Here is a 21,584-nt window from a genome sequence, read left to right as displayed (position 1 = left end):
CTTCCAATCCTCGACTTTTAACTTCTCCTATCTTATTTCTCTTACATCTGTCTTTTATTCCCTCTCAGCTTAGATATCAAAGAGCAAGGCTTTTAATTGTTTTTATTGTTAAATGGCCCGTCAAAAGGCCTATTCAAATTCTGAAAATTCAATAACAGTTCAGAAACCCTAGAACTCGTGCATCTTTGATCAACCCGTGATCTAACAAAAAAAAAAAAAAAAAAAAAGGTTACCGTATTATCAATACAACACCAAGGGCATTGTCGACAGTCACGTGACCAAAAAGAATAGAAGTCAAATTCCCAGAGAACAACCACCAGATTCCCGTATATCAATCTTTTCTTGCTTCTCCAGTTCTCCCTCGGCAAGCTTTGGTAGAGAGCTTAAAACAAAGAGCTCTCGCAGGAGGTTTCTAGCGCACATGACAAGCCAATTGATAAATTCAACTAGATGAGTTTGGAAACACTATACAAACCGTGTTTTTAAAAGTTTTAATTTTTTTTGTTTAAAATAAATTTTTTTTTATGGTTTTAGATCGTTTTGATGTGCTGATGTCAAAAATAATTTTTTAAAAATATAAAAAACTTCATTTTAATATATTTTTAAACGAAAAACACTTTAAACTGCCACCACTACCACAATTCCAAATAGATCACAAAGAATGAGATAAAGTTTTACTTTCTTGTAGTCAAAATTCAGCAAACACACACACACACCATCAAATAATCTAGTGGATAAATCACTCAATCTTCAATTGTTGAGTTTACTTTTCTAATTTTATACTAGTGATTCGTTATCATTAATAAACTTTTCTGTCTAAAAAAACAATAATCCCATCTTGCATTTATATAAGTTATTTTTGCGCAACAACCTCTTTCGTCATTGATATCTAACATCTAGTTCTCTTTGTTAATTGTGAGTTTTTGTTAGACTTGTAGAAAGTTGTAATATTGTGTTTGATTAATCATTTACATTTAAAAGGTCTAGCATTTCATGCTTATAATTTTCCTAATGTATTATGATCTTGATTAATCTTTAAGTCAAAAATAAAAAAAAGATAGAATTAGCTTTATTTTTGTTTTGTAATTCCACTTGTAAGAATCGTTTATGATTTTAATTTCATCTCTAAGTAAGTGTAAAATACATTTGCGTCATGGTCATTCAGTGTCTACCTTCGAGTCTACACTTACCATGGACTGCATCATTAGTGATATCCTTAGGGCTATTCAAAGGGAACTACAACTTATGCAAACCCAACTGACCAACCTGTTTCAAAGAGTTGAATTCCTAAAGAGTTCTCAAATAAAGTACCTAAAAGCCTAGTAAAAATCACATCAATAATCATTGTAGGCTATCATCTAGGTTATTCTAGTTATGTTAACCCTAATGAGCAGGTCATGAGACCTAATATAATAGAGACCTTGACTTTTAGCGGTCATAATGACCTTCATCACTTTTTTAATTGGTCCAACTTGTTAAAAAAAAAAAAAAAGTTAGATTTGCCAAGATGAAACTCATTAATACTGCCTGATTTTATTAGGAAAACAATAAAGACTATTTAGAGAGGAGAGGTAAATTTTCTATCACTAATTTACCTCTCATAATACTTTTAAATCAATTGAAAAATATTAGGCAATGAAAAAAAGTCTAATAGTGAATATGTAGCACAATTTAATGCGTATAATGGAAAATATGCCATTAGAGAGAACGAGACCATAATTTTTAGTAGGTTTCGTGGAAGTTTGAATGATGATCTTAGAATAAAGGTTGTACTTAAAGACATTTTCACCATTGACCAAGCCTATAATGTCAATGGATAAAACATTAAGACCACCATAACACCTTTGTCAGGTCTCAATTTAAGAATAATAGTAGTAGTTCTTTGTTAGGTGCTACACCCCACAAACAAAATCCTAAGAGTGCCCAAGTTTATAGAGAAGATAAGAGAAAATGAATTATCAATAAAGATGAGTTCAAGAGTTTAATGTTAATTTATATAAGTATCATGACGCATTTAATGTTGAGAAATATTTCATGATATAAATTATACCTGAATGGTGTCATTTGAAAAGCAATCATTAATTGCAAGTGAGAAGTACTAGATCATTCAAAATGTTGCAAATGTTTTAATAAAATAATTATATCATTAAATTGCTATTAAATTTTGATATTAGCTTCACCTTTGATTTGAAGAGCCTTGTTTTATATAAAAGACAACATCTTATCCATGATGCTTATTCTTATTATTGGTAGAAAAGGAACATATTAGGCCATGTTTGTTTCTCGGAAAGTGATTTTCGGGAAACCATTTTCCAAACTTTCCTGTGTTTGTGTCAACGGAAAACACTTTCCGGTCAAAGAAAAATTTAGCTTGGTTTCCAGGAAAGTGTTTTCCTGGAAAATTTGGGCGGAAAACACTTTCCAGAAATTGTGAAAAATTTAAAAATGTCATATTATTTGCTGATTATATCAAATTTGGTCCTCAAACTTTTGATTGCTATATATATTTTGTTTTGAATATTTATTTTTCAATTTCATCTCTTAAAATTTAATTTTTATATTAACTTTGGTCCTCATTTTTATAATTGTTATTTGCTTTTCCCTTATCATTTTTTTATTGAAATTTTTTATCTATCAAATTTGATCCTTATTCTTTTGATTGTTACTTATTTTATTTGAAATAATTTATGAAACGTTAATTATTATTATTTTAATTTCTTCATCTTTTTTATTTTTTAGATTTGATCTCTATTATTTTGATTATTATTTATTTTATTTGAGATAATTTATGATTTTTTTTCAATTTCATTCCCATTCAACCTTTTAATTTGTAAGATTTGTTTCTCATTATTTTAATAAACTTGAGAAAAATAAAACATTAATAAGTTATTTTCCAGCTCATTTTTCATGACATAACCAAACACTGGAAAATATTTTCCAACTTATTTTTCATTACACTACCAAACATCAGAAAATAATTAACTTTCCAAAAGAAAACTACTTTCTAACAAACAAACGGGGCCTTAATATTACTTTGAATTCACATGTTTTTACTAGGGATGGTGAAGTTCAAGAAATTTTAGTTTATGAGATAGCTGACTAGATTGAGATTGTACTTGGATTACATGATAGACATTGGAACAATTTAACTTTGATTTTTAGAAGTGTTATTGGAGCCATATGGAGATATACTTGATGAGGTCAAGTTTTCCCAACTCAGGAGAATTGGTAGAGATACTGGATCTAAAACATGATTTACATACGTATATGATCTTTGATGATGAAGGATAGCTTAACCATTGTTCAATGGTTAAGAAATAAAGTTTTAGCTTATGTTTTTGGATTTCAAATTACTTGGAACTTTTAATTGAGTTTTGTTATTATTTTATTTCGAGCTTCAGTTTAGTTTTGTGAATTTTTAACTGGTTTTACCCTTTATACTATTTTTTTAAACTGTAGTTAAATTATAATAATTTGACAAAAAGTTTGAGACTTTCAATTTTCCAACCCCCAATTTTCCTTTCTTTTCTTTCTCTTCTTTAGCTACTAATTTTGTGCTCTTCACTTCTCCCCTTTTACCTCTCTTAAATCTCTCTTTTGTCCCCATCAATAACAAAACTGGAGAGACGGAACAGAAAGCATTCTAGGAACTTGCGAAGTAAAAGGAGAAGACCTTTACTCAATAGCGCTCTTTCCAGGAAATAGGAACGCGCCTTTCAAAATATGTGGAATTTGTGGCCTAGGTTCAAAATCTTTACAAGTAACTAAGGAATTTTTTTACTTGCTATGAATGTATCAATGCCTGCATTCCTTCAGAGGCCAGCAAACCTGGCAACAATATGCAGCAGGAGAGCCTTTCAAAATCCCATCCCTAATTTCAGGCCAATTTTTTTTTCTTTCAAAAGCACAGTTGGACCGCAATGACGAACAAGGTCTAATGTTATGCAGCACCAAACCTAGTTTCTTCATGAATATATATCAAACACAATATTTCAAGCAGGCTGCAGATCTATCAGAATCCAAAAGCAAATATTGTCATCGGCAAACATGCTTAAGCACGGGAAAACATCCTATCCTTTCTTTTGAATGCAATCTGAAAGTACAATCCGAGCGTACCAGAAGTGAGACAATATTGGCACAAGGAAAAGAAATTTTTAGCACCAGCAGTATTTGCTCATCACAAACTGTTTTGTGACCTAAATTATTGTGAGCTGATTACTAGTTCCGTTTGCCAATCATTCCAAAGGGCAAGCTTTCTCAAATGCTTGTTGCTCTTTGCGACACAAATCAAATTCATTTGTATAGTAATACATGCAACCAACGTAAGCATCCATCTCGTTTGTGCACTTCTGGTGAAGATCTTTCAACCTGCAGTGGCAAACATCTCAAAATTTAGATTATACAACCAAGCATGCCAAAGTGTGAAATGGTGAGCATGCGCTGGTGGGTTGGTTTGCTGCTGGATAGAGTCCTTTATAAGTAACTGATATACTGTTCATTAAATATCATTTTATAATAAATTAGGCAATTTTACCTGTGGGATATAAAGAAGTCATACAGCCTATCAGAAAAATGAAAACTAAAAATAAAGTTTGTGGTACAGCTTGTTCACAGTATCGCACACCGGAAGAAAATGACATTCTGACCATCTACCAGGTTACAAATAGATCAAGTTCAATCGTCGATGAGACATTCAGGTATGATAATTTATTCAACAAGCAGAACTCATCTAATTTTGTACATGCATGCTATAAATCTAAGTGTGGAAATGCCAATGCATGCAATTTTTAATCCTTCTACATTACAATCAATTTGTCTGAATCTATAATATCTGCAATACCCCGATTGCTAAGATAACAGAAACAAAATAAGAGTCAATGGATGGAAAAATGAATGCAATGGCTTCACTCAGTCCCTGATTGCATTAAAGGATTGTTAAAGGTGACTGGATCTCTGTTGCATGAAACCATTTAAAGCATGAACTTTGAACTACCTTTTTTTTTTTAATCAAGACTCTATACTCTTATAAATAATTGCTTGGATTATGACCCAGAAATGTAATCAATATTAACAAGGTTTAGATTCTTGACTATCTACGTCCCTAAGGTGGACAAATAATACATTATTTCAAATCTCTTTCTCAAGCAAACATGAATTAATAACGATAGTGGGGTAGTAGCAATACCATGCATCAGTTGCAGCCACTCAATGCATCAGAAAGCTAACTACATGCATCAATCAGCTGCTTTTGCCTAACTTTCAATACCAAAGATAATTATAGGCGTAAAAAATAATCCAATTTTAGCTCCACATAGAATTCAGAAACAATAAACACTACATCAACTAATCATTCTAGCTTGATGCCTAAACCATATCAGCAACTCTAAGAACTTCATATCTAGCAAAACCAATCATCCCCATAAGTTTACATAAATTGATTCCTCAACTTTGAAACACAAAATGTAACCTTAATCAATATGAGAGCCAAAAAAAAAAAAAAAAAAAAGAACAAGAAAAAAAACAGGGAGATGATGCAAGTTCCTTAGTTCCCATTAATTAAAAGCTCTATCAACCTCATGGGAGTAGACATTCCGACCTGAATGCAGAAAACACGAAAAATCAGAGACCCGACCTTGCTTTCCAGCTCAATCCCACCACAGTTCAACAGCCAAACAGACCCAAAATAAAATAACCAAAACCCAATATTTCATTCACCTTCATATCCCAAACACCCCAAAACCCTTAATACCAGTACATAAATTACAATTAAACGTCATTAATTAACACAACAAATAATGAATTAACAATCATCAGCAACAGTATCACAAGAAAAATACTAGATAAAAAAGGTTCAAGACAAAATTGTAAAGATTTGCACTTACAATCCAAGGACACAGCGAGTGACTTGCTGGCCTTTATCGAGGCATTTCTCCGGGTTTGGATCCTTCTTCTTGCACTTAAGAAATTCCACGTTCTCCGGAAAGCATCTTGTCGCTAGATGCTTCGATGAAGCCGTTAACACCGCTGATGTCGGGATCGGGTTCCCCGTCGCATCCACAGCACTCGCTGCCATTTTCAACAATAATCTACAAAAGTAGCAAAGTTCAAAACTTTTCTATCAATTCCCACATTTTCTCAGTAACCAAATATAACATTAAGGAATTAACAAGAATTGTTTTTTGTACTTTTGTTTCCTTTACCACTTCGTTGCTACTGGGAAACAGGAGAGAGAGAGAGGGGATTGTGAAGGTAAAGTAATGCTAATGGCTAACATGACTGGTAAGGTCATTTTAGGTAATACACATTAATGGTGGGGGGCATTTATGTAATTGAATCAAACCATGTGTGGTTTATTTCAATTTTCGAAGGGTTTTGTTTTTTCAGCTTCTGCTTTTCGTCGACCGACAATTTGTTGACGGCTGCAAAGAAGATTACCAAGTGAGCTTCTTCTTCTTCTTCTTCTTCTTCGCTTCATTATGATGTATTAATCTGCAGTTCTTTTCATGGGGTTTCTGTAAAATATTTATTTATAGTGGGATTTGCTTAGTTTGGCCACTATGAGTTAGGGTTTTTTTTTTTTTAATTTTTTTATGGAAAGGGAAAGAATAATGAGAGAATTAATCATGGTTTTGAGTCGGAAGGAGTGGAAATTAAAGAAAGATGCTTTATTGAGCTTGAAGTTTCGTGTTTTTTTTGTCCGGTTCATGACATCAAGTTTGTTTAAAAGGTGTTTGATAAAATGTCTAAGTGAGACTTCCTTATTGTAAATGTGGTATGCTGTTAGGGTGCAATGATTCCATCTTCTTCTAGTTTACTGGTGCTGTGCTGTATAGGTTTTATAGTTCATTAGGTAATGCTAATTGAGATGGATTTTGAATTCCAGTTATTAGATATGCATACACCCATAATGAAAAATAAATTATAAGAATTAGGAGCCATTAAGTAGTTATATTTTGATCATGTAGGATTCTAGGAAAGATAATTTGAAGAAGCTCCTATCGTTGAACATTTTTATTGAAGTGACTGCTCTGAAGGACATGAATGCGCATAGCTGTGGTTGGAACTGAAAGTTTGCCTTTTGCTTTTAGTTTTTAAAGCAACATGTCTGTCAGTTTCTTTAGAAGAATATGTTTTCATACTGTTTGGTGACTTTCTGTTGTACACACATATATATAGTTAAGCAATGGGTGACAAAAAGAAGAAGACTTTCATGTTCATCCGCCTTGTTTCTGCTGCTGGAACTGGATTCTTCTATGTCAAGAGGAAGAGTGCCAAGAAAGCTTTGGAGAAGCTCGAGTTTCGCAAATACGACCCTCGAGTAAATCGCCATGTTCTTTTTACAGAGGCAAAAATGAAATGAGAGGGAAAGGCAATGCAAGAGGTTTATCTTTTCTTATCTACTTTTCTGGATGAGTATCTTGTGACTATTACCATGGATAATTTCATAGTTTAGTGGAGCTGAATAATTACTCTTGTATTATTGGTTCAATTTGTGTTCCTTGTTCCTCCTTCTAGCCACCAGAGATTTCTTAACAGACATAGGACTCCCTGGTCAGGCTTTTTTGTAGGATGCTCTAGAGCGTGAACATTAACTGAATTTGTGATATCATGATGATGTTTGTGATCGATCTCTCGTGTCTTGGGGATTCCAACTTTCTCAACAAACGCATTCAAATTCCTAAAATTCATGTTCATTTCAAGTCTTCAAACTGAACAGTAGTGTTGCCTTGCATTATGTTTTACCAACATGGAGTTCGTTGATGACCCGCCTGGATCATGTGGTTAGAAGCCAACTGGTTAGGTTGTAATTTGCACTCATTGGACTATCATTTATTGCAATTATGGACTTCAATTTTTACACACCCATCATTTAGTGATGTGATTGGGTTACTTCGTGTTTGAAAGCCATTTCGTTAGTAACAAGTTGATTCTACATGGGAATGTCAATAGGCCTGTTGAAAGAAGGTGATTGATTTCATTTTCTAATGTAAAAAATGAGGTCAAGGGCCCATATTTGTCATGTTTTTCTTATTAGACAATCTTGATTTCTATAGCCACCACGGACGGTGGTGGTTTTTTGGTTTTTGCAGCTGTCATGGATGCCTGATTCTAATCACTTGCAACCAGTGCGTTCTTGAATTGCCACCTTTCATAGCAGTTCCTTTGGGTTGGCGTTGTGAAGTATTAACTGTATAATCAATTATGACTACAATAATTTTTGGCTTTGCCGGCAATCGGTGCCGGCGATAATTGTTATAGTGGTTAACTGTATAATTGGCCGAGAAAGTATCTAGGTTTGGGGGAATTTTCGATAGTCAGCGGTCAATCTTGAAACATTTTGTCTGGCTTAGGATTCAAATTAAACAAATTAAGAATTATTTTAACATGATTTAATTGATTTGGTGAATTAAAAAATAATTCGAATGGCTAGTAAAAATTTGGATTTAAATAAAAATTTCAAGATAACATATATTTTTATATAGGTATTAAGATAATAATATATTGGATTGACACGGGTTTTATAGTTTAACTTGTCAAACTTGTGATTTAGATCATAAATTTATTGGATTTCATATTTTTTATATTATTTTTTATTTAATTATAGGACAACAAAAATAATCGCTTGTAAAATTAAGCATCAATTTAACATCAGGGAGTTTGTTCAACACTCTGATAGCCTTGTAGGAAGCAAATTGAAATAAATTATGTAGCTCAATTTAACTTGTGAAACTTGTAATGAAGGTCTTGGATTCCATTTGATTTAATAAAATAAAAATAGAAACTCACAAAACCAAGCAACCAACCCAATATTATTATGTTTGTTTGAGAATGCAATAACTTATAAAAGCAAACCGAAACAAATTATGAAATCAAATTTCTAATTAATCCAAGTTAATTTATCAAATATGTGATCTGAGTCATGAACTCCACTAGGTTATGAACTTGACTAAGTTTAACAACTTTATTTTTTTGTTTAATTATTGATAAAAAAATCTTCTCTTAAAATTGAGCACTAAAAATATTAGAGCATTTGTTTGAGATGATAATAAACCTATAAAAAAGCAAATTAAAATAAATTATACAGCCTAATTCAAAATTAATAAAATGTTGAAAAATAAAATTAAAAAAAAAAACAATAAGAAAAACCAATAAATATCCAATATTAAAGAATAAAATAAAAAAAAAATCAATTGAAAAAACAATCCTTAGACAACTCAGAAAAAAAGAAGCTAGGAGAGTGGGACAAAGGTAGGTCTCTATGCCTAGGCCTCTTGTTTATTCTTTAATATTTTCAAGGGGCTGTTTTTTTAAAAGAAAATACAACAGGTGATGCGTCACCTACTTTTACAATTCTAGCTACCACAAGTGGCAGGAAAGTCAGGCAACTGACTTCAAGGGATAAAAACCCATATTTCAACAATTATTTAAGTTGAAAACACCTAAAAAACACCATAAAGATCTCAATAAATCTGATTTGGTTTGAAAATAGGATTTAATAAGTTTAAAAATAAAAAATCATCCTGAATCCAAAAATATTATCGAGTCCCATCTACTTTTTTCCGACAAGATAAATGGAAAGAAAGATCTAAATGTAACTCCTTTCATCAAATAGAATGTGTTGGCGTCAAGAACGATGAATTTCATTATTGAAAAGTAGCCATTTGCCAACTTTTTTTTTTCTTTAATTATTTTTTGATGACTCCCTCTCTCATATTCTAAACTTGAGGACTAAATGCAAGAAAAATAGAACTTTGGACCAAATTGTGTAATTGAAAACCTAAACAGAACAAAAATGTTTTTTTGACAAAATCCCAAGGCAAAAAACAACCCAAAAGGCACCAGCACATTTTTTTTATATAAAAAAAGCTCTATTTTTTCTTCATTTTAATTTTGATGTCTTTATTTTTATTCTTTCTCCAAAAAATAAATTCATATTTTTTCTTGTGAAATCGAGCTACAATTCAATGATAGGATACTTTCTTGAGATTGAAATAACTACATAAAAAATAAATTAAAACAAATTATAAACCCAAAATCCCAACCAACATAACATCGAAGGACCAAATTGAAAAGAAAAAAATTCGATAAATGAAGGAAAAAAGAGAGAAAGGACTAGAGTTGACACCATGTATGTTTTAAAAACAAAGGCCTATCATTTTTTCTTTGTTTTAATTTTAGCTCCCTTGTTATTATTATTATTTTTTTGCAAACAACAAAATTGAATTATTTTTGTGAAATTGAACAACAAAGATGTTTTTTTGAAACCGCGATAACAACATAAAAAACAAATGTAAATAAATTATCAACCCTAAATTCTAATAAACACAATATTAAAAATAGAATTGAAAAATAAAAATAAAAAACATTAAAAAAGACAAAAAAAGAAGAAAAGTAAAACCTTGTTGCAATTCACGGTAGATCACCTCACAATCCATAGTGAAAGTAAAGGATCTTGTTAATTAGCTAGCAATATAATATACCTAGTAAATTCCTTATCCTGCTGGATGGCAAACTTTTTCAAAATTTTTATATACGAGAGTGATATTTAATTCACTACTAGAATTCATAGAAATACCGATAAATTTTTTTGTTGGTATTTATATTATTATTTTATCAGTAATAAATTTATTGATGAGCTTACATATATAAATGCTTCATCGATAATAAAATTACTGATGAATTTATTGATGGGAAAAGCGCGCAAAAAAAATTGTCTGCTTCATTCTGTTGGTATTTTTCTCTGGAATTTTGCTATGTAACTGACAAAAATACCGTATGCAATTCTGTTGGTGATAAAACAATGGTAAAATGACATTTGCAGTCATTTTTTTTTCAAATCTTTGAAATATACCGACATCGGACTTAATCCGTTGGTAATACCGTTAATAATTATTTAAAAATATTTTTAAAACAATCTATTTAACAGAAGTAGAAAATAATTAAATTAATATAAATCAACACTCTATAATACTCAGGAACTGAGTTTCTTGGAAAAAGAAGAAGAAAATCAACTCAAATAAATTTGCAACAAATAAATAACAAGAAAAAACAGCAACAAATAAATAAATCAACTAAAAACAATTTCCACCTAACCTAGAAAACCTATTTCAGAACCCATAATCCAGCAACAAATAAAATAATTTAATTGAAATTGAACAACAAAATTGAAAAACAAATCCAACCAAAATCATCTCATATGAAAAAAATCCTACAATAACATTCATACAATTATTAAGAACAAAAAAATTTAAAAATAAAATAAAATAAAAATATAATGCAAAAAAAAAAACACAAAAAAAGAGAAGAAAAAAGGAAATTTTTACCTTAATGTAATTGCGAGTGAAGCTGAGAAGAGAAAAGAAAAAACAAATTCATAAAGTATGTTAATTAAAAAAAAATGAGAAGAGAAAAGAAGAAGAGAAGAAAAGACATACCTGCGCGTGAAGAACAAAAGAAGAGAAGTAGTTGAGGAGAGAAGAGAAAGAAAGGGACGTTGGTGTTTTTAACATAAGAAGAAGAAGAGGAGTAGGAGGCGAGTCTGTTATGAAATGAGGGATTTTAGTCTTTTTATTGGAGCATTTTACTGATGGTTTATCAAAATATAATTAAATATTAATATTTTTAACTATTCTATCGGTGATTCCATCTATAATATTTAATTTAAGATCTCAATTTAATAAAAAGTTTTCTGAAACCCCCCAAATATCACCGACGACTTTTCAATCCGTAAATGATTCTGTCTGTAATATTTAATTTAATAAATTTTTTTCAGAAACCCCCCAAATATCACCGACGACTTTTTAATATGTTGGTGATTTCTTCTATAAAGAACAGTAATTAACAGTGCAATTGAGAAGTGAACAATTCCAGAGCTCTCTGAAAAATACCGATGAAATTAATCCATAAGTGATACCCTTTATAATTGACATAATGAATAGTATTAGGAAGTAGTGAGCAGTTTACCAAGGAGTTTATGGATGGATTTTACTGATGATATTAATACTGTCGATATAAATGACACATTATCATTTTTTTTTTGTTTTGTTTTAATTCCTTTCTTTTCCGTTAGAATTCCCTCCGTATATTGGTTGAGACTATCGTTATCTAAGTTTGTTTAAAAGGTGTTTGAAAAAATGTCTAAGTGAGACTTCCTTATTGTAAATGTGGTATGCTGTTAGGGTGCAATGATTCCATCTTCTTCTAGTTTACTGGTGCTGTGCTGTATAGGTTTTATAGTTCATTAGGTAATGCTAATTGAGATGGATTTTGAATTCCAGTTATTAGATATGCATACACCCATAATAAAAAATAAATTATAAGAATTAGGAGTCATTAACTAGTTATATTTTGATCAAGTAGGAAAGATAAATTATATTTTGATCATTAACTAGGAAAGATAATTTGAAGAAGCTCCTATCGTTGAATATTTTTATTGAAGTGACTGCTCTTAAGGACATGAATGCGCATTTCTAATTTACCGATGAAATTAGAACGAAAAGAATGCACATAGCTGCCGCAATTTATTTATGAAAATATTTTTTTCATGTAAAATGTTGTTTTTTAAAGTATTTTTTATTAAAATTATATATATATATATATATATATATTATTTTTAAAAATTTATTTTTAAGATCAACACATTAAAATAAATCAAAAATACTAAAAAAATAATTAATTTTAAAAAAAAAAATTTCTTAAAAAATACAGGTGAATCGTAAAAATAAACACACCCTTCATAATGTTGTGAATTAACATCATTTTCACATTTGTATTAAAGTAACTGATTTGATATTTTATAAATTTATTTTAATCTTTCAAAGTCTGATAATACATGTGTTTTTTGTGATAATATTTTCAACAATCGTTAGTAAGAACTCGAAGGCGCACCTGAAGTTTTAGTGCGACAGAAAAGCAAAAGGTTGGGCGTGTTTCAAGCAGCCTGGAAAGATCGATCAGCAACAGAAATGGCAGGCCTGAACAGAAGGATGAAATATTAGAAGTCAGGCAAGAAACTAAAGCTGAGGATGGAGAAAAGTGCACAACAAACAACAGAGAAAAAAAAAAAAAACAGCAGCAAGGAATAGAGCAGGCTGAAATAGGAAAGGCATGTGTAAAGAATGAAGTTAAACATCAAGCATGGCAGAATGTGAAAAAGACGCGCGACAAACATTGCAAAAGTGGAGAATAACCCTTCCCACAATCGTCCAAAACAGAAAACACCACAACAAACCTCTAAAATGCCCCAAAAGAGCACGATGGAAGGCAGTTCTGGGAAACTTAGCTGACACAGCCTACGAGGTGAAAGAAGAGGAGGGGAGAATGGAAAGTTGCAAATGCGCATGCCTGTAGAAAACACAAAACCATTATGAAAGCAAACACAAAAAATAAGGTGCAAGAAAGGAAAAGCAACACAAAAGAGCAGAGCAGAGTAACAAAGGAAGGGAGAGAAAAAAATAATAATAATAAAAAAAACCACAGCCTAGCTGAACGCACAGAGAAAGCATTCAAGGATTGCAAAACTCAGGCCCATGGCAAAACGATCTAACAAAAGCGTGAATAGCAGCAGAACAGGCACGGGGAGTTGAAGCTGCCCACGAAAAACAGAAACACAAACCACTGAAGCATGACACCACTTGCGGAAAAAGAATCTAGAACATCAATATTGATGTATCGATGTATTTCATATTAAAACCTCTTTTTCTCATAAAGCCCATGACTAGAAGGGACTAAGAGATAGAAGATCTATTACATGTGCTCAATAAAGGCCAAGGCCCATGGCTAGATGCCAAGCCCAATTTCTCTGGGTTTGGCTACGCGTCAAACCCAAGTGTTTGTGGGTCTAGAAGAATGCCAGTCCAATCCCTTTTGGGCTCGACTATGCATAAGGCTCAAGTGTTTACGGGTCTGGTAAGATGCCAGACCCAACCTTAATGGGATCGGTTGTGCTCGAGGCCGTAGCATTTGTGGGTTCGGAAAGATGCTAGACCCAATCTCTTTTGGACTCGGCTATGCGCTTGCTAGGCCCAAGCGCTTGTGGACATGGCAAGATACCATACCTAACCCTATTAGGCTTGGCGGTGCACTAGACCCAAGCACCTGTGGATCTAACACGATGCTAGACCAAACCCCTCTTGGGCTCGGCTACTTGCCAGGCCCAAGCACTTGTAGATCTGATAAGATGCTAAGACTTAACCCCCCTTAGGCTTTGTTACGTGCCAGACCCAAGCACTTATGAGTCTGACAAAATGCCAGGATCAATGTCTTTTTGGACCAAGGATTCATTCGGATACAAGCATTCAAAGTAGGAATCTAGGGTCATCATCTCCCTACACCCTAACTGTGCAAAAAGTCCTCTAAGAACTGTCCATATATCAATCAATATTAATGTTGATTACAAGGGATGATCCCATCAACATTAATATCATCTACATATATATGTAAGACTGTTTTCTATAGGCACGTAATTCTCCCATCAATATTAATGTCATGAAAGGAGACACTTACAATTGACATTAATGTTGATTGTAAGGGTCTTCCTTCCACTTAGATATGAAGAAGGAAAATACCCGCGACCCATCGAGCATGCAAAAGGAAAATTCAAGGTTATAATTACACTATGAAAAACCTAGGTAGAGGGTTCACAATCTTCACCCTCTTACAACTTATTCTCAACATTTATCATACATAAACTAAGAACAAACTTTCTTGTTCTTATAATTTAATGCTCATTTACTGTAACTCCTCATAATAAAATCATTGACTTAATTACCGGAGGGTCTTTAAAATTCTAAAAAGGACTGTTTTGTAAGAAATCCAGCCTTTATCACTAACCCTTGGAATCCTCAGTTATGGAGAATGGAAGATTAATATGAAAACGTGATCATCCATCATCCAAACATGGAAAAAATTAATTTCCTTAGCATTCTATTTCTTAAGAGAACCATCAAGTATCATAAGAAAGGTTTTGAGATACTTGGAGTGAGTGATGAGGCAAGTAGATGTTTAAAGAAGGAATGCCAATGCAAAAGTGTGAGGGCAAATAAATGGGAAAATGTAATACAAAGCATTTTTCTTTTCTAGTGAGAACATGCATTGCTTGAATCGTGGGTGAGATGGTAAACTATTTCCTAAAACAAACCAAACAACCACATTTTTACCTTTTTGTCTTTGTTTAAGCAGAGTAAACAAAGAAAAAGACAAAATAAAATGCAAAAGAGAGTGCAAATGTAACAACCCGACTTTTCAAGCCCAAAACAATGGTAATTTGTTTTTTTGTACTTGACATACATTGTGTCGGGAATCGGCGAACCTGTTCCCTCACATCATCAAGATACAATCCATACATCAACAACAATCAACATTTCAATTAAAAGTGGATCTTACATAAACACATAATATTATGTTTGCATGATTAGCAGTTCACATTAAAAAAATATATATACCTACATAGACATGAGTTTGCATTCTTATCCTACTAATAGTCATCACGAATTTTAAACGAAAGGATCTACTAATAGTTATACATTCAGTACATTGATTCATATAAAATACATCATGATTTAGAATGTAACTACATGATTCCTTGCAAAAGTAGGTTTCCGTGTATTGAGTTTTTCTAGGCACCTCGTTGGTGTGATGTCCCTGTTGCAATACAAAACATTTATAAGAAAGCAATTACTTAATAATAATAATGATACTAAATAGTTTGGCAGTTTAATGAAGCATTAACATTATCTCATGTTTGAAGTGTGACATTTATAGTTCCCTCATGTACTTGGTATAAACAACTTGTAGTGCATATAGATGCACCAATTCTTGCAATCAGCCATAATCTTAAATCCGACTATCCTTTTAAGGCATCATTTACCGAGGTTAACTGTTCATTCACCCCGGCCATCCACTTCGGATGCCATCAGCCAAAGCTAATCTATCGTTTATCCTAGTCATCCGTTCCGATGCCATAATCATTCATTTGTCCCGGTCATCCATTCGGATGCCATTAGCCGGAGCTAATCGTTTGTCCCGGTCATCCATTTGGATGTCATTAGCCGAAGTTAATCAATCGTTTGTCCCGGTCATCCATTCGGATGCCATTAGCCGAAGCTAATCAACCATTTGTCAACATTTAAGCATTTGTCAATCTGATATCTGAATTAACACAATACGGTAACATTCATGATAAAGTATTTCATTATTCAACGTTATTAAAAAGGAAGGTGAAAGTCACCTACCTGCAATAGAAGCTCTACTCGTATTTCCCTATTGCTACTGTTGCACGACGCCTGTGGTCCCTCCTGTAAATCATAGGTCTATCTCATAAACTTTCCTCACTCAAGGATATGTTTTATAATAACCATATGAACAGTCAATAAATCTTTCTTTCAATCATTTCTCTATATTTTACGTTTTCCCATTACACCCATTAATATTGTTGTTCTTTGTCCAACCATAGTTATCATTCTTTTTTTTATATTTGAACTGTTACTATTTAAATCTCGAACTGTTACTGTCCAACTGTTATTGTCCAATCGTTACTGTCTTGACATTGAACTGTTACTGTCCGACCTCTCCTTAAATTGTTAACTATATCTAGAGTTATAGAACTCCGTTTCAAGCGAGATTGGTCTCGTTGGAAAGCTAAGAAACGAGGCTACAAATTCCCTGGAGGAAGGAGAGCCTAGTTCGGCCTCTAAGATAGTCAAAATCGTTCTTCAACAAACATTGGACTGTTACTATCCAACCGTTATTGTCTAGACATTGAACTGTTACTGTCCGACCTCTCCTCAGATTTGTAACTATATCTAGAGTTATAGAACTCTGTTTCAAACGAGATTAGTCTCGTTGGAAAGCTAAGACACGAGGCTACAAGTTCTCTGAGGAAGGAGAACCCAGTTCTGCCTCTGAGATAGTTAAAATCGCTCATCAACAAACATTGGACTGTTGCTGTCCAACCGTTACTGTCCGACCTCTCCTCAGATTTGTAACTATATCTAGAGTTATAGAACTATGTTTCAAGCGATATTAGTCTCGTTGGAAAGCTAAGACATGAGGCTACAAGTTTACTAAGGGAAGGAGAACCCAGTTCTGCCTCTAAGACAGTCAAAATCGCTCATCAACAAACATTGAATTGTTAATGTCCAACTGTTACTGTCTAGACATTGAACTGTTACTGTCCGACCTCTCCTCAAATGTTTAACTATATCTAGAGTTATAGAACTCTGTTTCAAGCAAGATTGGTTTCGTTGGAAAGCTAAGACTCGAGGCTACAAGTTCTCTCAAGGAAGGAGAACCCAGTTCTGCCTCTAAGACAGTCAAAAGTGCTCATCAACAAACATTGGACTGTTACTGTCTAGACATTGAACTGTTACTATCCAACCTCTCCTAAGATTTTTAACTATATCTAGAGTTATAGAACTCCATTTCAAGCGATATTGGTCTTGTACAAATTCGGCAGCGAACACCTAATTTGCTGCGGACAACACAAATTCGACAGCGAACACCTGATTCGTTGCGGACAACACAAATTCAACAGCGAACACCCGATTCGCTGCGAACAACACAATTCGGTAGCGAACACCTGATTCGCTGCGGACAACATAATTTGGTAGTAAAACTCGTTTCGCTGCGGACAACACAATTCGGCAGCGAACACCTGATTCACTGCGGACCACACAATTCGGCAACGAACACTTGATTCGCTGCAGACAACAAACTTCGGCAGTGAACACCTGATTCGCTGCGGAATACACAATTCGGCAATGAACTCCTGATTCACCGCGGACAACACAATTCGATAATTCAATTAGGTAGCGAATACCTGATTCGTTGCGGACAACACAAATTCAATAGCGAACACTTGATTTGCTGCGGACAACATAATTCGGTAGTGAAACCTGTTTCACTACGGACAACACAATTCGGCAGCGAACATCTGATTCGCTGCGGACCACACAAATTCAGCAGCGAACACTTGAATCACTGCAGACAACACACTTCGATAGCGAACACCTGATTCGCTACGGATAACACAAATTCGGCAGCGAACACCTGATTCGCTGTGGAATACACAATTCGGTAGTGAACACCTGATTCGCTGTAGACAACACAAATTCAGCAGCGAACACCTGATTCATTGCGGACAACATAATTTGGTAGAAAACCTGTTTCACTACGGACAACACAATTCGGCAATGAACACCTGATTCACTGCGGACCACATAATTCGACAACGAACACCTGATTCACCGTGGACAACACAATTCGGCAGCAAACACCTGATTCGCTGCGGACCACACAGATTCAGCAGCGAACACCTGAATCGCTGCAGACAACACACTTCGACAGCGAACACAAATTCGGTAGCGAACACCTGATTCGCTACGCACAACACAAATTCGGCAGCAAACACCTGATTCGCTGCGGACAACACAAATTTGACAGCGAACACCCGATTCACTGCGGACAACAAAATACGGCAGTGAACACCCGCTTCGCTGCCGACAACACAAATTTAGCAGTGAACACTGATTCGCTGCCGACAACACAAATTTAGCAGTGAACACTGATTCACTGCCGATAACACAATTCGTTCTTTGGATCCAGCAGAATCATACAATTTTAGCATGGACACACATGAAATTCAATTCCAGCACATTCTTTGTCATTATATTCCTATTTCGGTTGTAGCATGTTTTCAAGGCTACAAACACACATGTTCTTTTGCACTTAACATTCACCAGCAGATTTTCATACAAGTTCTTCAACCACATATGCATAATTCATGACATTAACACATTTATAATTCTGTTTCAGTTTCACATAATTAAGCAACTCTAACAAGATCATCATCTTTGCATTTTATACCTTTAATCTATGTTCTGTCCAGCCCTCACCATGGCCGGCCACCTCTCTAGGTTCCCTATTTAGTCCCATTTTCATCCCTCATCCTTGTCTTGTTTTCCTTAATAGTTGGTGTGAGAATCCTAGGCTATTTACTTTAGGTTTTCTTCTCCCCTTTCAGTCCTAAGGCCCCAAGAACAAGTGGAGTAGTATGGTTCATACCTCACGAATTCAACAAGTTCAATGTAGGTTGCGGTGGCCTGCTCTCCCTTTTCTTTTTGGTTTTCTTCCTTCCTTCTCTTGTTGTCCAGCCGGCTTTTAGGCTCCTCTTTCTCCTAGGTTTTTGGTTTTGTCTACTTCTTCTTACTCACTTCTCACTCCACGCTCATGGAAAGTGGCATACAAGTTGGTTGGGTTTGGTTTTCGGTTTGGAGGAGGGATGTGTGTGCTGCAGCCATGGCTGCTGCCGGTTCTGGAGGAAGGTCTAGGCTCTAGCTTCCACCATGTTTTCGGTCACTTCTCCTTCCCTGTAGCTCTCTTCTCACGCAGCACCCCAGGAGATCTGCATGTAGCTGGAGGAAGGTTTGGAGAGGGCCTGCTGCATGCAGCTGGCCGGTATTGCTTTAGGAAAGAGGGAGAGTCCTGCTACATGCAGCTAGCCGCCCATTTGGGGAAGAGGAAAGGTCACCCTCCCTCTCTCCTTGCATTTATACCCTCTTTTAAATGAGAGGGGGGTGTTTGGGTGCTGGATATATCTGATTCCTATCCCTCTTTTGAGTTATCCTAGACTGGTTCCTATTCCAATTCTTCCCTAGGATAGGCCAATCCAACACTAACTTTTGTTGGGTTTTACAGTGCCGCTGCCGATTCAGAAATCAGCAGCAAAAATACGGCGCTGCCGATTAAGAAATCGGCAGCCGAAACTGCATCACTGCCGATTCAAAAATCAGCAGCTGAAATTGCGTCGCTGCCGATTCAAAAATCGATAGCCAAAAACTATGCCGCTACCGATTCAAAAATCGGCAGCGAGGGTGAAGTCATTTCGGCTTTACTTCTCTTTTTTTTTGGTGTTTATATAAGAGATATTTGTCCCCTATTAATGATATGCAAGAGATCTTTATCCCTCATTAATATTGCGATATCACGGTCACACAAATTAATTACCCTAGCTTAAATAAACAAGATAGTATAGAGCAAGCAAGGGGTCGATCCCACGAGGAAGGTTTAGTTCAGATTTTTATGCTATACGATATGCAAATTGGGGGGGGGGATTGAGGTTATCTAGACTATAACAGAATTAAACAATCAAGCTAAATTAAATAAATCAGAAAACTATCAAGAGAACAAACCTTGGTTTCAAGTAGACATCTACTTATAGAAATTAGAACCGATCATTGAAATGATACATCAATTTATATTCTAAACATTTATCTTTCCTTAACATTGGTTAGTTAACAGATCCGCCGTATAACTAACCCTAACCATCAAACAACCACAGTGACCGCACTAGTAATTTAATTCAATGGTTGCCTTATGAATTAGATAAGTTGATTAATCTAGACAACATAATTTTCCATAGTCCATGTTTGATTTGATTGAATTTTTCCCTAAGATTTATAACCTAGATCCGCCACAACTATTAATCTCAGTTGCTTCACAAGTTTATATACCACAACTCCAGTTTTGATAGCAAACTTAACAATAGATTATTTATAATAACAACTTATAGTTCGCTCTAGCAATTAAAATAAACAATCATAAGAAATAAGCATATGAAAATAAACATGTTCATCATATAAATTGAAAAGAAAAGGTAAAATAAATCTCACAGTTCTTGAAATCCGAAGGTTTCTGTGTCATTGCAACCAAGAAAAAGAGCTTAGCCTTGCATGTTTATTGAAAAACTAATCAAAAGAAAAGAAGAATGCATGATTTCGGGTTTTTGGAGGAAAGGGTGCGTTTTTTTCTCTTTTCTAGCTGCCCTTTTCCCTTCCTTTGTCTCTTTCTTTTTATTTGATAGGAAACTCTAATACCCCTTTCCTACAAAATAGTCATTTCCTAAGTAGACAATTTACATTTAAGTATTTCAATAACTATTTTCCTAAAAAAAGAGAAATAGCATTGCATAAAATCTTCAAGCTTTGACTTTGAACTTAGAGGAGCTAAATTGCCGAAATAAAGACTTGGATATCAGTTTGGATGCTTTGGGAAGTACTTTGGACTTGTTTCTTCACAAAACCTGTCTGCTAGCAGAATTCATGTGTCATTTTAGAAAAATCATATATCTCTCATATGAGTTCGTTTTCTACTGACATTTGGTAGTCTGATAGGTATTCGAGTCAGGAATCCAATAAAATTGAGTTTACATCAAATGAACTTCTCTAACTCAAGATATTTAAGTTATCTTGAATGCGAGATTTGACTTTGAATGCTGCGATTTCCATGCTTTTTCTCTTTTTATTTTTCTTTCCATATATGTATAGAAAGGTATGGATGTTAGTTTTCTAATTCCACTAGAATCACTTCATTTCAACCTCTAGAGCACAAGCTCTGCACACAACATCGATTGGAGGTCAAATCTGCTAATTATCTCCAATTTACTTTTAAAATCTTATATCCAAAAGTGCCTTCAAAACATAAAACAAAGAATATCAAGGCATTTTATATATAAAATATAGGAAAAATACTAGATAAATATGAGTAAAACTATCGAATAATATGGTTGCATCAAATATCCCCACTGC

The 21,584-nt window shown here is 34.1% G+C and overlaps 2 protein-coding genes across 4 annotated transcripts; one reads left to right on the top strand and one right to left on the bottom strand.

The window, feature by feature from the left end:
- Nucleotides 1-4,051: 4,051 nt before the first annotated feature.
- LOC7498009 (NADH dehydrogenase [ubiquinone] 1 alpha subcomplex subunit 8-B) lies at nucleotides 4,052-6,324 on the bottom strand. 2 transcript variants are annotated; one of them, XM_002315512.3, is made up of 3 exons: nucleotides 6,186-6,324; nucleotides 5,883-6,086; nucleotides 4,052-4,368 (listed from the first exon to the last, which is right to left on the bottom strand). In XM_002315512.3, exons 2-3 carry the CDS (start codon nucleotides 6,071-6,073, stop codon nucleotides 4,236-4,238), a joined length of 324 nt encoding a protein of 107 aa, XP_002315548.1. In that variant the 5' UTR covers nucleotides 6,074-6,086; nucleotides 6,186-6,324; the 3' UTR covers nucleotides 4,052-4,235. The 2 variants fall into 2 exon arrangements, with proteins under 2 accessions (XP_002315548.1, XP_024467162.1); XM_024611394.2 differs by having other exon boundaries at nucleotides 6,201-6,279.
- LOC7475945 (uncharacterized) lies at nucleotides 6,304-7,626 on the top strand. Of its 2 annotated transcripts, none has more exons than XM_002314409.4 (2): nucleotides 6,304-6,438; nucleotides 7,177-7,626. In XM_002314409.4, exon 2 carries the CDS (start codon nucleotides 7,184-7,186, stop codon nucleotides 7,358-7,360), a length of 177 nt encoding a protein of 58 aa, XP_002314445.1. In that variant the 5' UTR covers nucleotides 6,304-6,438; nucleotides 7,177-7,183; the 3' UTR covers nucleotides 7,361-7,626. The 2 variants fall into 2 exon arrangements, with proteins under 2 accessions (XP_002314445.1, XP_024467163.1); XM_024611395.2 differs by having other exon boundaries at nucleotides 6,368-6,438; nucleotides 7,182-7,626.
- The last annotated feature ends 13,958 nt before the right edge of the window (nucleotides 7,627-21,584 follow it).

Source organism: Populus trichocarpa, chromosome 10, assembly GCF_000002775.5.
Source record: "Populus trichocarpa isolate Nisqually-1 chromosome 10, P.trichocarpa_v4.1, whole genome shotgun sequence".
NCBI lineage: Eukaryota > Viridiplantae > Streptophyta > Magnoliopsida > Malpighiales > Salicaceae > Populus > Populus trichocarpa.
This window is presented reverse-complemented; position numbering and strand designations above follow the sequence as displayed.

Excerpts from the sequence above, each read along its gene's own strand:
- LOC7475945 (XM_002314409.4), top strand. The coding sequence starts at position 7,184 with ATGGGTGACAAAAAGAAGAAGACTTTCATGTTCATCCGCCTTGTTTCT.
- LOC7498009 (XM_002315512.3), bottom strand. The coding sequence starts at position 6,073 with ATGGCAGCGAGTGCTGTGGATGCGACGGGGAACCCGATCCCGACATCA. Across the intron at positions 4,369-5,882 it reads ACTCGCTGTGTCCTTGGATT|GTTGAAAGATCTTCACCAGA; the intron begins GTAAGTGCAAAT and ends TTGCCACTGCAG.